The 20,856-nt window shown below is 38.9% G+C and overlaps 1 protein-coding gene across 5 annotated transcripts in view; it reads right to left on the bottom strand.

Moving 5' to 3' along the window:
• Nucleotides 1-20,856, bottom strand: part of FTO (FTO alpha-ketoglutarate dependent dioxygenase) — a 393,904-nt gene that overhangs the window by 278,563 nt on the left and 94,485 nt on the right. For all 5 annotated transcript variants that reach the window (XR_006702654.1, XM_045442778.1, XM_045442779.1 and 2 more), the window contains exon 2: nt 3,420-3,497. Coding sequence is in view for 4 of the 5 variants with exons in the window: in XM_045442778.1 (XP_045298734.1) it covers nt 3,420-3,497 (78 nt within the window). In the remaining variant the exon portion in view is untranslated. The remainder of the gene's footprint in view (nt 1-3,419; nt 3,498-20,856) is intronic.

The raw sequence follows: 20,856 nt of genomic DNA, 5'->3' as shown, positions 1-20,856 counted from the left end.
GGGTTTATTTTCAGACTACGTAGGCCCCCCTCTCCTTATCCTCTGTAGTGAACCTACAGAAGTTCCCTCCGCTTTTCTCCTTTGAGTGTGTTGTTGTTTTATTTCTCTTCTCTCTGGTCCAATCAGAAGAAACCAAAAACCGTCTCTGAAGGTGTTTCGAATTTGAGCAAGGTATGGGATACTGGGAGGCGCACTGCATGGCAGGAAGAGCGTGGGCCTTCGGAGGCAGACAAATGTGGTCTTGAACTCCGCCTCTGCTGCTCAGATACGGAGCTTGGTCTGGATCTAAAGAGAAATTTTGTTTTTAATTTTTTTCATCTTTACTTATTTTTGAGAGAGAGAGAGAGCAAGCGAGACAGGGCGTGAGCAGGGGAGGGGCAGAGAGAGAGGGAGACACTGAATCCCAAGCAGGCTCCAGGCTCTGAGCTGTCAGCCCAGAGCCCGACACAGGGCTCAAACTCACAAACTGCAAGTTCATGACCTGGGCCGAACTCAGCCACCCAGGCGCCCCTAAAGAGAAATTTCTAAAAGAGAAAGATAATACCTACCCCCCCAACACCGCAAACCTGAACGGGGCGCACACACTTTTGTGGCATAAGTGAACGGGGCGGTTGTGAGGGCCGAATGCAAGAACGCGGCCCACTTAAGGGTGTGGGGTCAACGAGCGGACCCAACAGAGAAGCTACAGCAAGCCTTGCTTTTGGGACTGGCAGCTGGACTGGCATTCTTGTGGCCAGGGCCTGTTTAAAAGACCCAGAGTCGGGTCAGAAATTTCTATTTATTCATGTCCTTACACTTCGTCTTCTAAGGGAAAAGATTTGCTTTAGGAAGGGTCTGCTGAAGCACTAGCCCTTATTATAAGGTGCACTTAAAGTGATTAGATCCTGTTATCGGGTTTGTTGTGGGCCTTGGAAAGATAAAAGGGCCACCTTGGTAGTTGTTCTGTTTGCCTCTGAGTTTCCTTTTATCCCCCAGTGTTGGGCTGGCTGCGAGCACCGTGGCTGATAACCTTTGTGTTTAATTCGTCGTGTACCAGCACTGCTCGCACCATGCCAAAGCCGAAAGGCTCAGCAGCTGCTTTACGGCAACGTGCGTAATCATGTCTCCGAAAATAGCAATAGGGATTTAAGAACTGATTGCATTTTGTGGGTTCACTTGTTTTAAGGAAAGTGCTTTGGATAATTTTTTTTTTTTCTGATTACCAAAGAATACGTGCTCATTCAAGATAGTTTGGAAAACCAGAAACGCTCAAAGGATCGAAAACCCTACCGCGCCGGCCTAGAACATTTCTGCATAAATCCTGCAGACCTTTCCAGATCCCGCCTCCCCGGAGAGGAGCGTGCGTGGACAAAAACAAAATTAAAATCACACTAAACGTTATGATGTGACTGGCTTTTGAAATTAACTAATTGGTGCATTAATTCATTCATCCAGCCAAGCAAATTATTTAAATACCTACTTAGGTGCCAGGCCCTGTACAAAGCACGAAGGATGAGGGAGACGAGCATATAAGTAAAATCAGTGAGATACACGGAGGTAGTAAAGGCGCACGTAAAGTCCAACGGGTGCACACGACAGGAAGCAGAGACAATTCTCCGCGCTGTAGAGGTGTTAGGGAAGCACCGTACAAGAGAGGACACGTTACTCACAGGTAACAGAAGTTCACCAACGAAGGGACGTCAGCCGGGGATGGAGCAAGAAGGCCCAAAACATGAGACCGCGCAACTGGTCTGAGGTGCTTGCGACAAAAGTCCAGCGTACATAACAAGATGAAAGAGACGGGGAGATAAGGCTACAAATGCAAGACCCAGGCAACGAGCAGCCACCACGCGGTTTGAAGCAGGGGGTTGGCCTGTGCAGATTGATGTCTTGGAAAAACTAGTCCATAAAAGGACTCATCCGGTGAAAGACAGCGAAGATCTAATGAGAAGGGAGATGATAGATAACGTCCTGGAATGGACAGTGAGCTGGAAGTCAAGGGACCTGGATTCTAGATGGGTAAACATCTTCTTTCCTGTCTTCCTTCTGCAGCTACTGAGAATCAGCCACACCCAAGTGCACGCTAGATGCTGGAGAAACAAAGATGAGGGGGTCAAATTCTTACCCCCAAGAGCTTACATCCTAGGAGGAAAGCAGAGGTGACCGTGCACTATCAGTGCCTGCCCAGAACGCCTTCCCCTCCTTCTTTGGAACGGGGACTCCGATCGTCCCCTAAGGAAACCATCCATCTCTGACTCACAGCCCATGCGCTTTGAGTGGAAATGGTCCTCTCTGAGCCCAACTCCACGAGTGGGTGCATGAACTGGGCTGTGCAAACAGGAGCATCTCACCCACCTGAACACAGTGACTGGTTCAGGAATAGGCCCAGGATTCTAACCAGGCCAACGAGATCACTCCCAGGAGAACTGGATGGACCCCGGAAAAAAAAAAAAAGAAATTACTGCCTTCTTCTAAGATCCCATGTGCTTCAAATCACATGCCCCTCGGGCTGTGAGAGTCCTCCTATGCTAGCAGGTCAGAGCCCATCCAGCATGAAGTCACGAGGGGTGCAGAATCAAACCACGGCACAGAGAAAAGCAGTGATCAGATACCATCTTTTGAGAGGCTGGATTCAGCCGGGCACTCCAAGGCCTCTACGTTAAGAAGGCCAGTAAATTCCCTTTTTTTGCTGCAATGAGTTTGTTTGGGTTTTTGTCACTTGTAATTGAAAGAGTACTGACGAAGTCAGGGAGAGAAACACAGAACCCCCGTAACTGCAACACAATGTGATAGGCACCACAGAGGTATCTCACAGGGTACAAGAAGCTCAGAATAACAAAGCAAAGTCAACTTTACCTGTAGGTAAGGGGATGTTTAATCGAAGTCTTTTTTTTTTAATGTTTATTTATTTTTGAGAGAGTAGGAGAGAGAGAGAGAGAGAGAGAAACACAAGTGGGGGAGGGGCAGAGAGCGAGGGAGACACAGAATCTGAAGCAGGTTCCAGGCTCTGAGCTGTCAGCACAGAGCCCGACGCGGGGCTCGAACCCACGAACTGTGAGATCATGACTTGAGCCGAAGTTGGACGCTTAGCCAACTGAGCCACCCAGGCGCCCCTAAGTGAAGTCTTGAAGACTTAGCCGTCTGGCAACAAGAAAGGCGCAAAAAAAGGATAGTCTATGCAGAAGAGACACAATGAGCAGAGGCAAGGAAGTACAAAAGGCATGGAACATTGGGGAAGAAAAAACAGTCCACTGTGCTAAAGCCCTAAGTTCACGGCAGAGAGCAGATCGTGAAGGAGTCTGTGCGTTCTGGGGATGATAAGGAGTGACTGTATAACCAGATCAGACCATTTCGCTTCCCATTTAACCTCTCCAGACCACAGCTGCTTCTTAGACCAGAATGAATAAATACAAATTGACACAAAGATTAAAAAATCTTACCTGCTGATAAAATTCATCATCCTTGGGGGTCAGATAAGGAAGCCAGGTGTCTTCAAGCTCCTCAAGAAGCCTCAGTTTCTGTTCAAAAATAATAATGATTGTAGGTAACTGAATATAAAGTGACCAAAATATAAGACAATCCCTTGTTTTGCCAGTAAAGCAATACCCAGAAAACTTAGCCAACCTGAATGTGTAAACTTTTACAGACAGAAATGAGCTGAATGCCTATTATTTAATGTACTAATTTAATTACGCACACTTAAATGACACATTGGATAAAGCAGTAATTTAGCAATCATGATTTTATTCACTCTTAATATTCCATGAAACAATTTAATTCACCAATCTTGACATATTTCTTCAACTCAAGGTCTTTCTCATCACCGGAATCACCTTTTGAGACATCCAATACAGTTTTCTAAAGCAAATCTTCCTGTCTGTATAATGACACAGAATTTTCTGAAAATCCTTCTATGACACTAAACACTGGAAATACCAAAGCAAACTATAGTATCCATTTACACAGTGTCAGGATATTTGGAAGATGTACTCTTCCTATAAACATTAATTGGATATCATATCTACTTATGTATTACTTTTTGAAAGTAATCTTTCACCTCTAGACTAATTACTAATAAAAGTATCCTCACTTTTCTTTCCCAATATTATGGCGAAAAGTTTGTAAAGCATCCACAGCTAGCCCTGTCTGAGGCCATTTTTATGTCTTCCCAAAGAGCGCTACGCTGTTCAAACAAAGTAACTAAGAGAAGACCCCATATTATAAAGTGCTTTATAAAGAATCAAAGACATATAAGGTGACACCTTCCTTCTGAAGGATTTTTTCAAAGAATACCTAATGTTATATTCAAACATATATGGAGGGTATGTGTCGTGTATGTGCGTATGCTTAAATGGCATTATATGTGTGTGTATACACATAGACATACACATAGGAATTATCTACATACTACAGAAAATTTCTCAAAGGGAAAAAAAAACAGAAGAGAAAAGCAACAGATTTTCAAATAAAACTGCAATAAAATGCATATTCTGGTTGTTATCGGCACCTTTATAAGAATTAGAAAATGGGGCGGGGGGAGGGGTTGCCTGGGTGGCTCAGTTGATTGAGCATCCGACTCTTGATTTTGGCTCACGTAATGATCCCAGGGTCGTGGGATCAAGCCCCACGTTGGGCTCTGCACTGAGTGTGGAGCCTGCTCAAGATTCTTTCTCTCTCCCTCTCCCTCTCCCTCTTCCTCTCCCTCTCCCTCTCTCTCTCTCAAATTAAAATACATTAAAAAAAGAATTAGAAAAGGGCACGCCTTGCTCTGACTCATTGCAGCCCTATTCCACAGGGCATGGCTTGGTGAACACTAACTGGAATTTAGCCCCTACCTGCTCCAGTGGACACTATCTTTATGCAGTGACCAACCTGCTCAACCAGACATGGGGGCCCTGACTAACACCCTCTCCTCTCCCAGGAAAGCAGCCTTCTCTCACAAACCCATCACGGAGTAGTCCAGAGAAAACACCCGTAGGGCAGAACTTAAATTCTTTTTGGATCTTTTGCAAATTATCCAAGGTAAATAAAGAAAAAAGGAATCAAAATATAGCAACCAGTTGATCTAAGAGAAACAAAACACTAAATCTTACTCATATAAAATCCTAGTCTTATTTATTTAGTGAAAGCTTTCTGCTTGGACTGTAGGTTTTATTCTCATCCATAATGATAAGACAGGTTTACCAGTTAAACAAGGAACAGTTTTCCTTTATGAAGAACCCATCTACTAACACAAACCATTAGATTAATCATTGGTTAAGTGGTTCATCTATTTTCAACATTAGCCATTATTTGGGACACGGAAAGAACTAATGATATTTCCAGGCATATACTTACACATTTATGACTTCACCACAGATCTAATCAAAATCCATACCTCAATTTTCACTTCAACCTCAGGAAAGCCTGCATTTTCCTATGAATCTTTTACCAGTCCTTTTTATAGATAGAATACTTAAATGCCAAAAAAAGAAAAAAAAAATTAACCCATTGTTAAAATCCTTGAATAATTCAAAGGCATATGATCTCAAACCTTGAAATGACTCCATCTTGGAAATACCACCTTAAGATCTCTGCAGGCGAGTCTATGAAGCTAATTTGTGTAGAAGAAGGAGGACAGAGGCACAATACCTCTAAGGAATTAAATATTCTACCTTAATGAGATTAAAACGCAATAGACCTGTCCTGTAGGTCAACAAGGATTGATGGAAGCTGAAATTCTGTTTATAATTAATACTTTAGCTCTGTTATAAAAATAACAATTTCCCAGCTCAGTTGAAGTCCAGTGTATCAGACAGGTATAAAACATCAGAATTTGGAAGGGCTGTATCAAAAGGATAAAATTCTATAGGAATGTGCCTACTACAGAGCAAGCTGAATATAAATGGCCTCCGTCCACTGAAAATTTCAATTTTGATACTGTGAGCATCATCATATCTATATGACAGGAGAGAATGAAGGTCCAGCAATCACTGAACTTAAGACCCCACATATGAAATCTGCTCTGTACATTCATAGCCTACCATTTTACCAATTAACTAATGAGATCAATTAAAAATAACATTTATCAACTTAAAAAAAATTCTGGTCCTATCTGCCTTGGTGAAATCAATCAGGAATTAATATTAGATTCAACTGGTAATTCATGAACATCACACATTCCTTAAAAATTAAGATTGCTTTAGCAGGGCACCTGGGTGGCTCCGTTGGTTAAGTGGCAGACTGCAGCTCAGGTCATGATCTCACGGTTCACGGGTTCAAGTCCCGTGTCAGGCTCTGTACTGACAGCTCAGACCTGGGGCCTGCTTCGGATTCTGTGTCTCCCTCTCTCTCTGCCCCTCCTCCCCCGCTCATGCTCTGTCTCTCTCTCAAAAATAAATAAAACATGAAAAAACCTTTTAAAGTTAACACTGCTTTATAAAAAGGCAAAGTGACTCTGGGCATGACTATGGAGAAAAAAAGTCCTCTCATATTCAAGAGTGCAAATGAGTACAATATCAATCAATGGATGGCAACTGACAATTCCTACCAAAATTCAAATGCATCTGCCCATTGCCTCAGAAATCCTACTTCTAAGGACTTTTCTATGGATATACAGTAAAACCTTGGACTGCGAGTAACTTGTTCTGTGAGAGTTCCACAAGACAATCAAACATTTCTAATAAACTTTAACTTGATAAATGAGCAATGCCTTACAGTACATGATACCGAGCATCACATGATCACAACTGAGCCAATGGTTCTTGCAATCCACTTTGATATACAAGTGCTTTGAATTACAAGCATGTTTCTGGAATGAATTATGCTCGCAAACCAAGGTTTTACTGTACTTGTGTGGGGTTTGGAAGAATGTATGTCCAAGTTTACCCACTGGATCACTATCTGTAGAACAAAAGCTTAGAAACGTACTAAAAACCACTTGATTGTATACTTTAAAAGGATAAGTGTTTTGATATGTATGTTCTAGCTCGACTAAACGAAAAGATTAGCTATAAAGCAAGGATCCACCCACAGAGAATGGTTAACTAAACTATGGTACATCGACACAATGAGATAAAATGCAACAGTAAGCAAGGATGAGGAAGTTCGTCTGCTAGTGAAATAAAAAGCTCTCCAGAATATCTCGGGAAGTAAAAGGCAACGGGCCGGACATGTGCTTGTGTGTTATACAGAAACATAAAGGATACGTGACAAACTATTCAAGTGGTTACCTGTCAGGGCAGAGGTGGAAAATGAACACGAGAGGACATGGGTGAAGCAAGACTGTTCCAAATAGTCCATTTGCATTGTTTTTGCTTTTTGAACGAGGTAAATAGGTGGCCTATTCAACATATCACCTCTTCTTACCTCAAACATACTGCCTACTGATTCTTAACGTAAAATTCAGTGTGAAAAGGCATGATGCCCTGAATTTTTTTACTGTTTTAGAAAGTGCATATTTTTGTGATGCACATGAAGCATACGGGGAGGAAACTCTCACAGCCCCGCACACCAAAGAGTAAAGAGGCAAAAACAAACCACCCGGCTCTGACAATTTCTCTGTGTCAAATGCCAACCAGTCGGTGAGCATACACATTAAAATGCACTCTGGAGTGGACGAACAGGGTGCTCCTGGCTGACTGTCAGATCTGGCTAACTGCCACTCCCCGGCCTGATGTACAGATAAATCCACACAGCTGGGCCCGACCGCACACACCTCGGCTCACAGCTTCTTTGCTGTCACGCTGGTGTCAAATGCATCAGGCGGCTCACAAATGCCGCACGGAAGGCCAGAGAGTGCAAAACCCAAGCGCTCCCACCCGGCAGGAGGAGCATATGAAGACCTTTCTGTAAGGGGCTACACCCATTTCCACCCTTCCAGCGAGTAGAGACAACGCGAACACAAGGCCTTAGGTAAAACACACTGCAACTCAAAACCACAAAGATTTAAAGTTGGAGGTCGAGGGGCGCCTGGGTGGCTCAGGCGGTTGAGCGTCCGACTTCAGCTCAGGTCATGATCTCACCATCTGTGAGTTTGAGCCCTGCATCAGGCTCTGTGCTGACAGCTCAGAGCCTGGAGCCTGCTCCCGATTCTGTGTCTCCCTTTCTCTCTGCCCCTCCCCTGCTCATGCTCTGTGTCTCTCTCTCTGTCTCAAAAATAAATAAAAAAACATTACAAAAAAAATTTTTAAGTTGGAGGTCGAACTTCAACCCTAAGCCTCTGACTCGCTGTGAAAAGGGAAGCTGTATCTGAGCTGGCAAATCTTGTCCTAGAGAGCTATGGTTTGAGAATCTTACAATAGTTACATAAAAAGATGAACCAGATATGAGGGGGTGTCTCACCTACAAATAAAGCGTATTTTCTGCAGTCTCGTCAGATTATGCTGCTAACGACTCTTAACTCTTTATCCATTTTTCATTTTCCACGTAATTTTCAACCTGTGAATCATATTTTGTCAGGTTCAATAAAAATTTAATTTTGCTCTCTGATTCTTTTCGAAATGCAGTCACAAATAAAAGGCTTATGAGTGTTCAGTGTAAAAATAATCATCCGATCTTCTGAGGGTTTCAAATAAAAGTGGGAAAATTGACCTCGTCCTTACGCGGGGTGGGAGTAAGTAAAACCTCCCTGAGGAAGACGCATCAAAACTAATACCACAAAGACGAGTAAGAAAGAGCTAAACCGAAAGCAGCATAAATAAATATTTCATATCCACATATGCCATACTTGCTGTACATGCAAGGGAAAAAACCGTAGTTCAACCACTTGAAGAAACTTAGTATTCGCTTTCCTATCCTCGCTGACAATAATGGCATGGTGAAAATAAACCGAATTTGGGAGAAAAGAGAATCTGAATCCAGACTCATCACTTCCAACATGTGGTATACCCGAATCGGCCTCTCTGGATTTTAGTTTACGCATCTGTAAAATGCTGCTTCACCGAGTGTTGTGAAGAGGAAATAAAATCAGGTGCATTCATTAGTGTGTTTTACAAGCAATAACCTATGCAGATATTTGGGAAATGGCATTCAAATGGGGGGAGGCGTTTGTATAACAAAGCACGAGCTAAGAAGCCACAAGTTAGTTCTAATACCAGTTCTACCCAACTAGGTAAATGGTTTGGAACTAGTCTCTTAGCTCCATGTGAGGTGTAAGTGAAGATACACATCCAGAGATGGAAGAACAGTGCCTAGCACATAAAAAAAAAACCCCTCAATAAACTTCGACAACTACTTGTTATTTGCTCATCTCTGGGAAATACGTTTTATTTACCAGTTATGAGTTATCTATAAAAGAACCTATGTGTAACCCATCAAATTATACTTTATGACACAGATTAATGCTACATGAGAAATTCGGATATTAATTGGCTTGGGTGAACTACAGCAGAAACATATAAAAACTCTTCATAAAAGTTTATGTGTATACACACACACACACACACACACACACACACACACATACAATGCCTCAGTTAGCTATACTGGTGACAGAAATAAAAATTATTGTAAAATTTTAGAACAGATGAAGAAACAAAAACCCATCCAGGGATATACAGTGACTGGCAAGAGATTACACGGCTGATCATGAGAAAATCACAACTCACATTCTCATTTTCAAGTACAAGGTCATTTCTGCTATACTCCACCATATCAATTCAGAGGCAACAAAAATTTTATCTTTTAAGAATTGTCCAATTTTTAACTTAAAAAGAACATATAAACACAAAATCTTAAATAATTTTAATTAAAAGCCATCCTTTTTTTTTTCTTTTAATATAAAACAAATGCTTTTACCACAACTTTTAGACAATCAAGTCTTAGCTGCTTTGGTAGCTCTACAGTGCTCCAAGAAATCCTTTTAAGAAATTTTCTTAGGATTTCTTGTTGTTGCCAATAATGGGAGCCAATGTCATTGCAGACCAAAAATCCAGCCAAAGTAAAAAAATCACATAATCCACAAAACATCAGGAAAACTTCTCAGGAGGACTTTGTTTCAATGATAACACAAAATTGGTCCTAGACTGTTTTTTCTTTAAAAATCTTAAATCAGACTAAAAGGATCAAACTGTGTCCAATCAAAAACTACAACCATGGAAAGCAAGACAAAGTAATGTGACTTATAATGGAAAGAAAAATCAATCAATTGAAACTGGCTCCAAAATGGTACAATGACAAAATGAAAAGTACATTTAAAAAGTGATATAACTGTAGTTCGTAAGTTCAAAAAGTTGGGGAAAGACTGAACATGGTAAGGAGAGAAACAGAAGAAATAAAGAAAATTGAATCATACTTCTAGACAGGAAAACCTCAATGTTCAAGATGAAATATATAAAGGATAGGATTCAAAGCAGATTAGATATCACAGAGAACAGAAGAGTGAACATGAAAACATATCAGTGGATATTATCCAGAAGGAAACACTGGAAAAAAAAAATCACGGCGAACTATGAGATGACTTTAAGCAGTATAATACATGCAACTAGAGTCACTAAAGAATAAGCAAGAGAATGGGAAAAGGAAAAATTTTCCAAATTTCCAATTCCCAAAAATTTTCCCAATTTGATGAAAACTATAAATCCGCAGATTTAAGAGAGGTATTCACAGAACCCTAGGCACAAAAAACATACAGAAATAACACTATAGCATAATATAATCAGATTACTTAAATTCAGTGAAAAGAGAAAAGCTTAAAAGCAATCAAAGAAATAGTACATACACAAAAACAAATCATAAAATGAAATATCCTACTGAAACAATGTTAGCCAGAAGACAGTGAAAACAACATTTTCAAATAACTGACAAAAGTATTTGTCAACTAGCTTTCTATACCAAGCCAAAATGCCTTTCAAAAACAAAGATGAAATAAACACTTTTGCAGATACAGAAAAATAAAAATAATGGAATACCAGCAAAGCTTCATTGTAAGAAATGATTAAAAAGGCAGAAAAAAAAATGATACTAGATAGAAAGCTGAGTTGACACAATGAAGAACATCAGAAATAGAAACTACATTGGAAATAAAATGACTTTATCCTCACCATTTAAATCTTTATGAAAGATAGCTATTTAAAGCAAAAACAATAGTATATTGTGGGGTTTATAATATATGTAGAATGAAACATCTAACAATACCACAATGGTCAAAGAAAAGTGGAAGTATTTTGTTATAAGATTCTTAAACTACATTTGAAGTGCAATAATACTACTTAAAAATATATTCTATTAAGATACAGATATATGCTAGAAATGCTAAAACAACCATAAAATAACAACAAAGAGTTACAGGTAATAAGCCAAAAAGGGAGATAAAATGGAATCATGAAAAATCAATCCAAAAGGGAAAAACCAAGAAAAAAAAAAAAAACAAAGGGTAAATTGCAAAATGGTAAAATTAAATCCAACCATATAAATAATCACATTACATGTAAACAGTCTAAACAACTCAATTAACAGGAAGAGACTGTCAGATTATGTTTTAAAAATATCAATATCCAACTTATCAAACTCAATACTCAAAATAACAAATAATCCAGTGACGAAATGGACAAAAGACAGGAATAGACACTTTTCCAAAGACATCCAGATGGCTAACAGACACATGAAAAAATGCACCACATCACTCATCATCAGGGAAAGAGAAATCCAAACCACAATAAGATACCACCTCGCACCTGTCAGAATGGCTAAAATTAACAACTCAGGCAACGACAGATGTTGGTGAGGATGCAGAGAAAGAGGAACCCTTTTGCACTGTTGGTGGGAATGCAAACTGGTGCAGCCACTCTGGAAAACAGTATGGAGGTTCCTCAAAAAATTAAAATAGAACTACCCTATGACCCAGCAATTGCACTACTAAGTATTTATCCACGGGATACAGTTGTGCTATTTCGAAGGGACACGTGAACCCCCATGTGTATAGCAGCACTATCAACAATAGCCAAAGTATGGAAAGAGTCCAAATGTCCATTGATGGATGAATGGATAAAGAAGATGTGGTACGTATATACAATGGAGTATTACTCAGCAATCAAAAAGAATGAAATCTTGCCATTTGCAACAACATGGATGGAACTAGAATGTATTAGGCTAAGCAAAATTAGTCAGAGAAAGACAAATAACATGACTTCACTCATGTGTGGAATTGAAGAAACAAAACAGATGAACATAAGGGAAGGGAAGCAAAAATAATATAAAAGCCAGGAGGCGGACAAAACATAAGAGACTCTGAAATATAGAGAACTGAGGGTGCTGGAGGGTTATGGGTAGGAGGATGAGCTAAATGGGCGAGGGGCACTAAGAATACTTGTTGGGTTGAGCACTGGGTGTTGTATGTAGGGGACGAATCACTGGATTCTACTCCTGAAATCATTATTGCAATATACACCAACTAACTTGGGTGTAAATTTTCAAAATAACGATAAAAAAGTTAATGTCCAACTATATGCTGCCTATAACAAACTGACTTCAAATATAAAGTAAATATAAAGTAAATATTAAGTAAAAGTAAATATAAAGTAAAAGGATGGCTACAACAATGATTGTACTTAATGCCACAAAACTGAACACTTAAAAATGTTAGGTTGTATACGTAAAATGTTTGTTACACATATTTTGTGACAATAAAAGATTTAAGAAAGTAAAAGAATAGAAAAAAATATTTACCACAGTTATTCTAATCAAAAGAAATTTGAAGTAGCTATATTGATGCCAGACAAAATGAGTTTCAGAGCAACCAATATTAGAAGAGGTAAAGAGAGTTATTTCATAATGACAAAGGAGTCAATTCATCAAGAGAACATAGTAATCTTAAATATCTATGCAACTAACAACGGATCTACAAAATACATGCAGTAAAATCGGATAGAACAGGAAACAGAAATAGGTGATTTCACAATTATAGTCAAAGATTTAAATATCCTTCCCTCAACAGTCAGTAGAACGAGCAGACAGAACACTCAGTAAGAATATAGAAGACTTGAACAACACTATAAACCAACTTAACCTAATTGACATTTACATAACACTTAACCAAACAATGGAAAAATACACATTTGTCTCAAATGCACACAGAACATTTGGCAAGATAGACCATGTCTAAATATGAATACATATTTTTGAATCAGGTCATTAAAAAATACGTTCTCTTGAGGCACCTCAGTGGCTCAGTTGGTAACACGCCAACTCGATTTCGGCTCTGGTCATGATCTCACCGTTTGTGAGTCTGAGCCCCGCAACCGGCTCTGCGCCAGCCTATAGCCTGTTTGGGATCCTCTGTCCCTCTCTCTCTGTCTCTCCCTTGCTCATACTCTCACTCTCAAAAATAAATAAACTTTAAGATAAAAAAAAATGCTCTCTGGGGGAGAATGATGTCAAGAACATAGCTGAGCAAGACATCACTCAATTGTATACACCCCCTGAACAAAAACAATTTGGCATCCATCCACAAATAAAAGTGCCTTTGTGAGAGCTATAGGATCTCATCATACACCAAGACTCCCTGTAGGAGTCTCACCCACCTGTGTAGCAAGTAATAGGTGTACAGACCTGGGTTCACTATAAACCCAAATGTGGCCCACGAATGGGCTCCAGTCCCTTTAGGCCAAGATCCAGGAAACCCTGAAGAACACTGACTTAGACAATTATCCACAGAAAGGACAACCTTTGTGGAAGCATAAGAGTCCAGTGGAGAAGTTCCAGCACACCATTTGAGCAAGAAAAATCCATGACTAGACACGTCAAAAGGGTAAGAGGAACAATTTGTTTGACTTTACCCACATTATTTCTCCCACAGTGGGGCACAAGTGAGTGCGAAGAGTACCCAATACTCTTGTTAGGCCATGATTTTTCCCACGGTATCAAGTGAAACTGTGTGAACGAGCACCCAGTTTCTCCAGGTATTATGGGATGCTGCCAAAGAGGCCTATTTTTCTCTCATCTCACTGAGAGTACCAAGTGGTGACCTTTATAACTGGGGGGTAGGGAGCACCTGGGAGAACAATAGTCAAGGCTTAAAATACACATAATAAAGGGACAATTGCTATTAACCATACCATGGACTTCATTGGAAGGCCAAACCACAGGTGCTGGGGTCGCCCCACCCATTGATCTGATCCCTCCAACTGGCCCATGGGAACCCACAGTGCTCCACAGTCCTCACCCACAAACCTCCATTCTGCACGCTCCCTGTGCACACTCCTAAAAGTGACAATAACAAGCCATTCCAGACAGCTGGGGAGTATGCACAGAAAGCCGTTCCAAATCTGTGGATCAAGGAGAGATCACAAACCTGAGTATTTAGCACTTCCCTTGAAAAAGCACAAGGGAAGCAGTCAGTACTCAGTCCGGTGCTTTGCAGGACTGAGAGAAGACATACAAGACCAACAATTGCATCACAAGAGAGACCAATAAGTCTACAGGGGTATCCGTAGAAGGTTCGAGAAAGCCTCAAAATCCCTAGTAAGGCTGACAGAAGGTATTTCTCTCTGGAAGTCAGTCAGTCAATATTGGAGGATCCAGCAATGCAAGACTTCAAGGAATATGAAATGTCAGGGAAACGTGACACTATCAAAAGAAATGCAGTAATTTTCTGGTAACCAGCTCTAAAGACATGGAGATCTGTGATCTGCCCATTAAAGAATTCAAAGTAGCTGTTTTAAGCAAGCTCAATAAGCTATGAGAATACAAAGAAAGATAATTCGATGAAATTAAGAAAAACGTACATAAACAAAATGAGAAGTTAAACAAAGAGACAGAAATGATATGGGACCAAACAAAGTATGAAGCTGAAGAACAAAATGAATGAAATTTAAAAAAACAAACAAATAAAAAAACCAACAACAACAGTATGAACAACAGAACGGATCAATCAGAAGAATCTGTGAAGGAGAAAACAGGATCCCTGAAATTATCCAAATAAAGGAGAACAAGGGGAAAAAAAATGAAGGAGTGAGGAAAGCCCATGTAAACCATGAGATACCATCAAGAGAAGCAGTATGTAACTACTGGACTCTAAGGAGGAAAAGTAGATAGAAGGCATATGCCAAGAAATAACGTCTGAGAATTTCCCAAATCTGGGAAGGGATTTGGCCATCCATCCAAATTCACAATGTTCTTAGGGTCCTCACACAGATTCAAATCAAAAAGGTCTAATCCAAGACACATTATAATAAAACTGTCAAAAAGTCAAAGTCAAAGTGAGAATTTTTTAAGTTTATTTATTTATTTTGAGAGAGAGAGGGAGAGAGAGGGAGCGAGAACATGGGGGAGGGGCAGAGAGAGAGCAAGAGAGGGAGATTCCCAAGCAGGCTCCCTGCTGTCAGTGCAGAGCCTGACTCACGGCTTGAAATGATGAACCATGAGATCATGACCTGAGCAAACCAAGAATCAGTCACTTAACTCACTGAGCCACCCAGGTGCCCCAAAGAGAGAATTTTAAAAGCAGCAAGAGAAGCCTGTCACCTACAAGGTAACTCCTAGAAGGCTATGAGTGAATTTCTCAGCAGAAACCTTACAAACCAAGAGGAAGTGGGGTGTTATATTCAAGATACTGAAAAAAATGCCAACCAAAACTATCAAAAATACTTTACCTAGCAAAGACATCCTTCAAAAATGAAGAAAAAACAAAGACTTTCCCACACAAAGTCTGAGTGAGTTCATCACTACTAGGTATGCCTTACAAGAAATGCTAAATAAAGACTCCAAGCTGAAATGAAAGGACGCTATTTAGTAACATGAAAATATACAACGTAAAATTAAAGTACGTAGTAAAATTCAGAACTTTATTACAGTTATACTGTAATATAACTCTAATTTGTGCTAGCCAGTGATCTCTAGCAAAAAGACTAAAGGACAAAAGCATTAAAATAACTATAGCTACAATAATTTGTTAATATATACACAATATAAAAAGAGATACATTGTGACATCAAAAACTTTTATAAAAAAGGAAGAATAAAAGGGTAGAGTTTTTGTATGCAGTTGAAGTTAAATTGTTATCAGCATAAAAACAGTCTATTATATCTATGAAATCTTTTATGGAAGCCTCACAGTAACCACAAAGCCAAAACTTATAATAGATACACAAACATAAAGAGAAGCGAATCAAAGCATACCACTATAGGAAGGCATCAATACACAAAGGAAGACACCAAGAGAAGAAGAAAGGAACAAGGGAACTACAAGATAACCAAAACACAATTAATAAGATGGCATTAGTAAGTCCTTTCCTATTCATAGTTATTCTAAATGTTAATGGATTAAATTGTCCAATCAAAAGACATAGAGTGGTTAAATGGACTTGAAAAAAAAAAAGATACAACTATATGCTGCCTACAAGAGACACACTAAAGATTTAAAGACACACATAGGTTCAAAGGGATGGAAAAAGATAGTCCATGCAATGTGGAAACCAAAAAAGAAAAGGGAAAGCTATATATACAAGAAATAAACTTTAATTCAACTGTTACAAGAGACAAAGAAGGTCACTGTATAATGATAGAGGGGTCAACTCATCAAGAGAATATAACAACCATAAATATGTATGCACCCAACATTGGAGCACCTAAATACATTAAGCAAATACTGACATATCTGAAGAGAGAAATAGACAACGATATAATAATAGTAGGGGATTTCAATACCCCATCTCGACAATGGATAAATCATCCTGTTAGAAAATCAATATGAATACATTAAACTTGAACCATATTTTAAACCCAATAGACCTAACATATATAGAACATCCCATCCAACAGCAGCAGAATACACATTCTTCTCAAGTGCAGACAGAACATTCTCTAAGACAAACCATATGTTAGACAACAGGTCTTAGCTAATTAAAAAAAAAAAATGAAAAATCCACAAATAGCAAATTAAATAACACACTCCTGAACAACCAACTGGTCAAAGAATATATCAAAAAAGATTAAAAAAAATTTTTTTTAATGTTTATTTACTTTTGAAAGACAGTGACAGAGACAGAACACTAGAGGGAGAGGGGTAGAGAGAGGGAGACACAGAATCCAAAGCAGGCTCCAGGCTCTGAGCTGTCAGCACGGAGCCCGACACGGGGCTCGAACTCAATGGACAGCGAGATCATGACCTAAGCCAAAGTCAGACACTTAACCGACTGAGCCACCCAGGCACCCCCAAAAAGGACTTTCAAAAATATCTTGAAGCAAACAAAAATGTAAACAACATGTCAAAAGTTATGGTATGTAGCAAAAGCAGCTCTGAGAAGAAAATTTATAGTGATAAATGTTTACATTAAGAAAACAGATCTTCAGGGGCGCCTGGGTGGCGCAGTCGGTTAAGCGTCCGACTTCAGCCAGGTCGCGATCTCGCGGTCGTGAGTTCGAGCCCCGCGTCGGGCTCTGGGCTGATGGCTCAGAGCCTGGAGCCTGTTTCCGATTCTGTGTCTCCCTCTCTCTCTGCCCCTCCCCCGTTCATGCTCTGTCTCTCTCTGTCCCAAAAATAAATAAACGTTGAAAAAAAAAATTTTTAAAAAAAAAAAATAAAAAAAAAAGAAAACAGATCTTCAATAACCAACCTAACTTTACACCTAGACAAGAACTAAGTCCATGTTTGCAAAAGAAGGAAATTACCAAGATCAGAGCTGAAATAAATGAAATGGAGTCAAAAAAAAAAAAACAATGGAAAAGAACAACAAAACTAAGAGCTTATCTATTTTTAAAGACAAGCAAAATTGACAAAACTTTAGCTCACCAACTAGGAAAAAAAAAAAGAAAACTCAAATAAATCAGAAATGAAAGAGGAGACATTACAACTGATGGCACAGAAATAGAAAGGATTATAAGAGACTACTACGAACAATTATATGCCAAGAAATTGAATAATCTATAATAAATGCATAAATTATTAGAAACGGTCACCTACCAAGACCGAATCATGAAGAAACAAAAAATCTGAGCATTACTAATAACAAGTAAAAAGGTTCAATAAATCATCAAAAACCTCCCAACAAAGAAAAGCCCAGCATCAGATGGTTTCACTAGTTAATCTACCAAACATTTAAATAAGAATTGATGTAAATGCTGTTCAAATTTTTCCAAAACATTAAAAGGGAAAGAACACTCCCAAACTCATTATACAAGGCCAACACTGCCCTGATACCAGAGCCCAGTAAGGATGCTACAAGAAAACAAAACAACAACAAAAAACTACAGGCCATTATTCCTGAAGAATATAGACATAAAAATTCTACCAAAAATATTAGCAAACCAAATTCAACAGCACATTAAAAGAATCATACACTATAATCAAGTGGTATATATACCATGTATACATGGAAGTTTAGTAAAAATAAATAAGTTAAAAAACCACATTAATAAAATGTAAGATAAAAATCATATGATCTTTCCATTAAATGCTTTAAAAAAGCATCTGACAAAACACAACACCCTTGGCATGATAAAAGTTTTGATATAGAAAAAAAATGTACCTCAACATAATAAAGGCCATACAGGACAAGCCCACAGCTAACATCATACTCAATGAAGAAAGGTTCAAAGCTTTTCTTCTAAAGTCAAGACAAAACTGTCTATTTTCACCACTCTTATTCAACATATTACTGGAAGTCCTACTCAGATCAATTAGACAAGAAAAAGAAATAACTGACATCCAAATCAAAAAGGAAGAAGCAAAGTTGTCTCTTGCTGTAGCTGGTGTGATCTTATGAACAGAAAGATCCTAAAGACTCTAGCAAAAAACTGTTAGAATAAATAGATTCTGTAAAGTTGCAGGATACAAAATCAGCACATAAAAATTTATCATGTTTCTCTACACTAACCATGAAATATTGGGAAAAAAATAAAGAACTCTATAATAACAACATAAACAATAAAATACTTAAGATTAAATTAACCAAAGAGATGAAAGATTTGTATACCTTATAAGACTTGGATAAAACAAAATGAAGACAGAAATAAATGGAAGGTATCCCATGTTCATGGATGAGAAAAATACTGCTAAAATGTGCATACAGCCCAAAGCCTTCTGCAGACTCAATGCAATCCCTATCAAAATTCTACTGGCTTTTTTCACAACAATAAAAAAGCAATCCTAAACTTACAAGGGACCACAAAAGACCCGAAAACAGTCAAAGCAATCCTGAGAAAGAACAAAGTTGGGGGCCTCATTTTTCCTGATTTCAAACCATACTACAATGCTACAGAAATAAAAACACTATGTTATTGGCATAAAAATAGACACAGAGAGCACTGGGAAAGAATCAACAGCCCAGAAATAAAATTTCCTATATGTGACCAATTAATATTTGACAAAGTAGCCAAGAATACTCAATGGAGAAAGGACAGTCACTTCAATTAATGGTGCTGGATAATTAGCAGTTAATGGAAAACTGGATAATCACATGCAGAGGATGGAATTGGGACTTCTACCTTACACAGGTCACAAAAATTAACTCAAAATGGATTAAATATTTAAAAATAAAATCTGAAATCATAAAACTCCCAGAAGAAAAATCAGGAAACAGCTCCTTGACATTGGTCTTGGCAATTATTTTGGGAGTATGGACACCAAAAGCAACATCAACAAAAGCAAAAATAAAAAATAAAGTAAGTGGGATTGTATCAAACTAAAAAGCTTCTGCACAGCAAAAGAAACAATGAACAAAATGAAAAGTCAACCTATGTAATGGGAAAAAGTATTTACAGACCATCTCTCTGATAGGGAGTTATTATCCAAAATATATAAGGTACTCATACAACTCAATAGCAATTTTTTTTTTTTTAAACCCTGATTTGGAGAGCCTGGATGGCTCAGTTGGTTAAGCATCTGACTTCAGATTGGGTCATGATCTTGCGGTTCATTAGCTGGAGCCCCATGTCAGGCTCTCTGTGCTGACAGCTCAGAGCCTGAAGCCTGCTTTGGATTCTGTGTCTCCCCCTCTCTGCCCCTCGCCTGCTCTCTCTCTCTCTCTTTCTCTCTCTCTCTCTCAAAAGTATATAAACATTAAAAAAAATTTTTTTCTAATTAGCTGATTTTAAAAAGGGCAGAGAACCTGAACAGAACTTTTCCAAGGAAGACATACAAATGGCCAAGAGGAACATAAAAAGTTGCTCAACATCACTAATCATCAGGAAAATGAAAATCAAATCCACAATGAGGTATCACCTCTCATCTTTGAGAAAGGCTATTGTCAAACACAGAAGAGATAACAAGTCTTGGGGAGAAAGGGGACCCTTAAGCACTGTTGGCAGGAATGTAAACTGATAAAGCCACTACGGAAAATAATACGGAGATTCCTCAAAAAATTAAAAATAGAACTCCCCCGGGCGCCTGGGAGCTCAGTTGGATAAGCATCTGACTTGGGCTCAGGTCATGATCTCATGGTTTGTAGGTTTGAGTCCCACATCAGGCTTTGTGCTGACAGCTCAGAGCCTGGATCCTGTTTTTCCTTCTCTCTCTCTCTCTCCTCCTCCTCCTCCTCCTCCTCCTCCTCCTCCTCCTCTCTCTCAAAAATAAATAAACATTAAAAAAAAATTTTTTAAATAGAACTCCCATATGATATAGTAATCCCCCTTCTAGGTACATGTCCAAACAAAATCCAAAATGAAATCAGGATTTCAAAGGGGTATCTATACATCCATGTTTACCGCAGCATTATTTACAATCGCCAAGGTATGGAAACAACCTAAGTGTCCATCTATGGATGAATGGTAAAGATAATGTGGTGTATATATATACACAATGGAATATTATTCAGCCACGAGAAAGGAGGAAATCCTTTCACTTGGGATTATATGGATAAACCTTGATGGCATTATGCAAAGTCAGGAAGATACAAGACAAATATTGTATGACCTCCCTTATATGTGGAACATAAAAAGGCCAGGCTATAGAAACTGAGAGCAG

This window comes from Leopardus geoffroyi, chromosome E2, assembly GCF_018350155.1.
Source record: "Leopardus geoffroyi isolate Oge1 chromosome E2, O.geoffroyi_Oge1_pat1.0, whole genome shotgun sequence".
In the NCBI taxonomy this organism is placed as follows: Eukaryota; Metazoa; Chordata; class Mammalia; order Carnivora; family Felidae; genus Leopardus; species Leopardus geoffroyi.
Note: the sequence above shows the minus strand (reverse complement) of the source record. Positions and strands in the feature narration are given on the sequence as shown.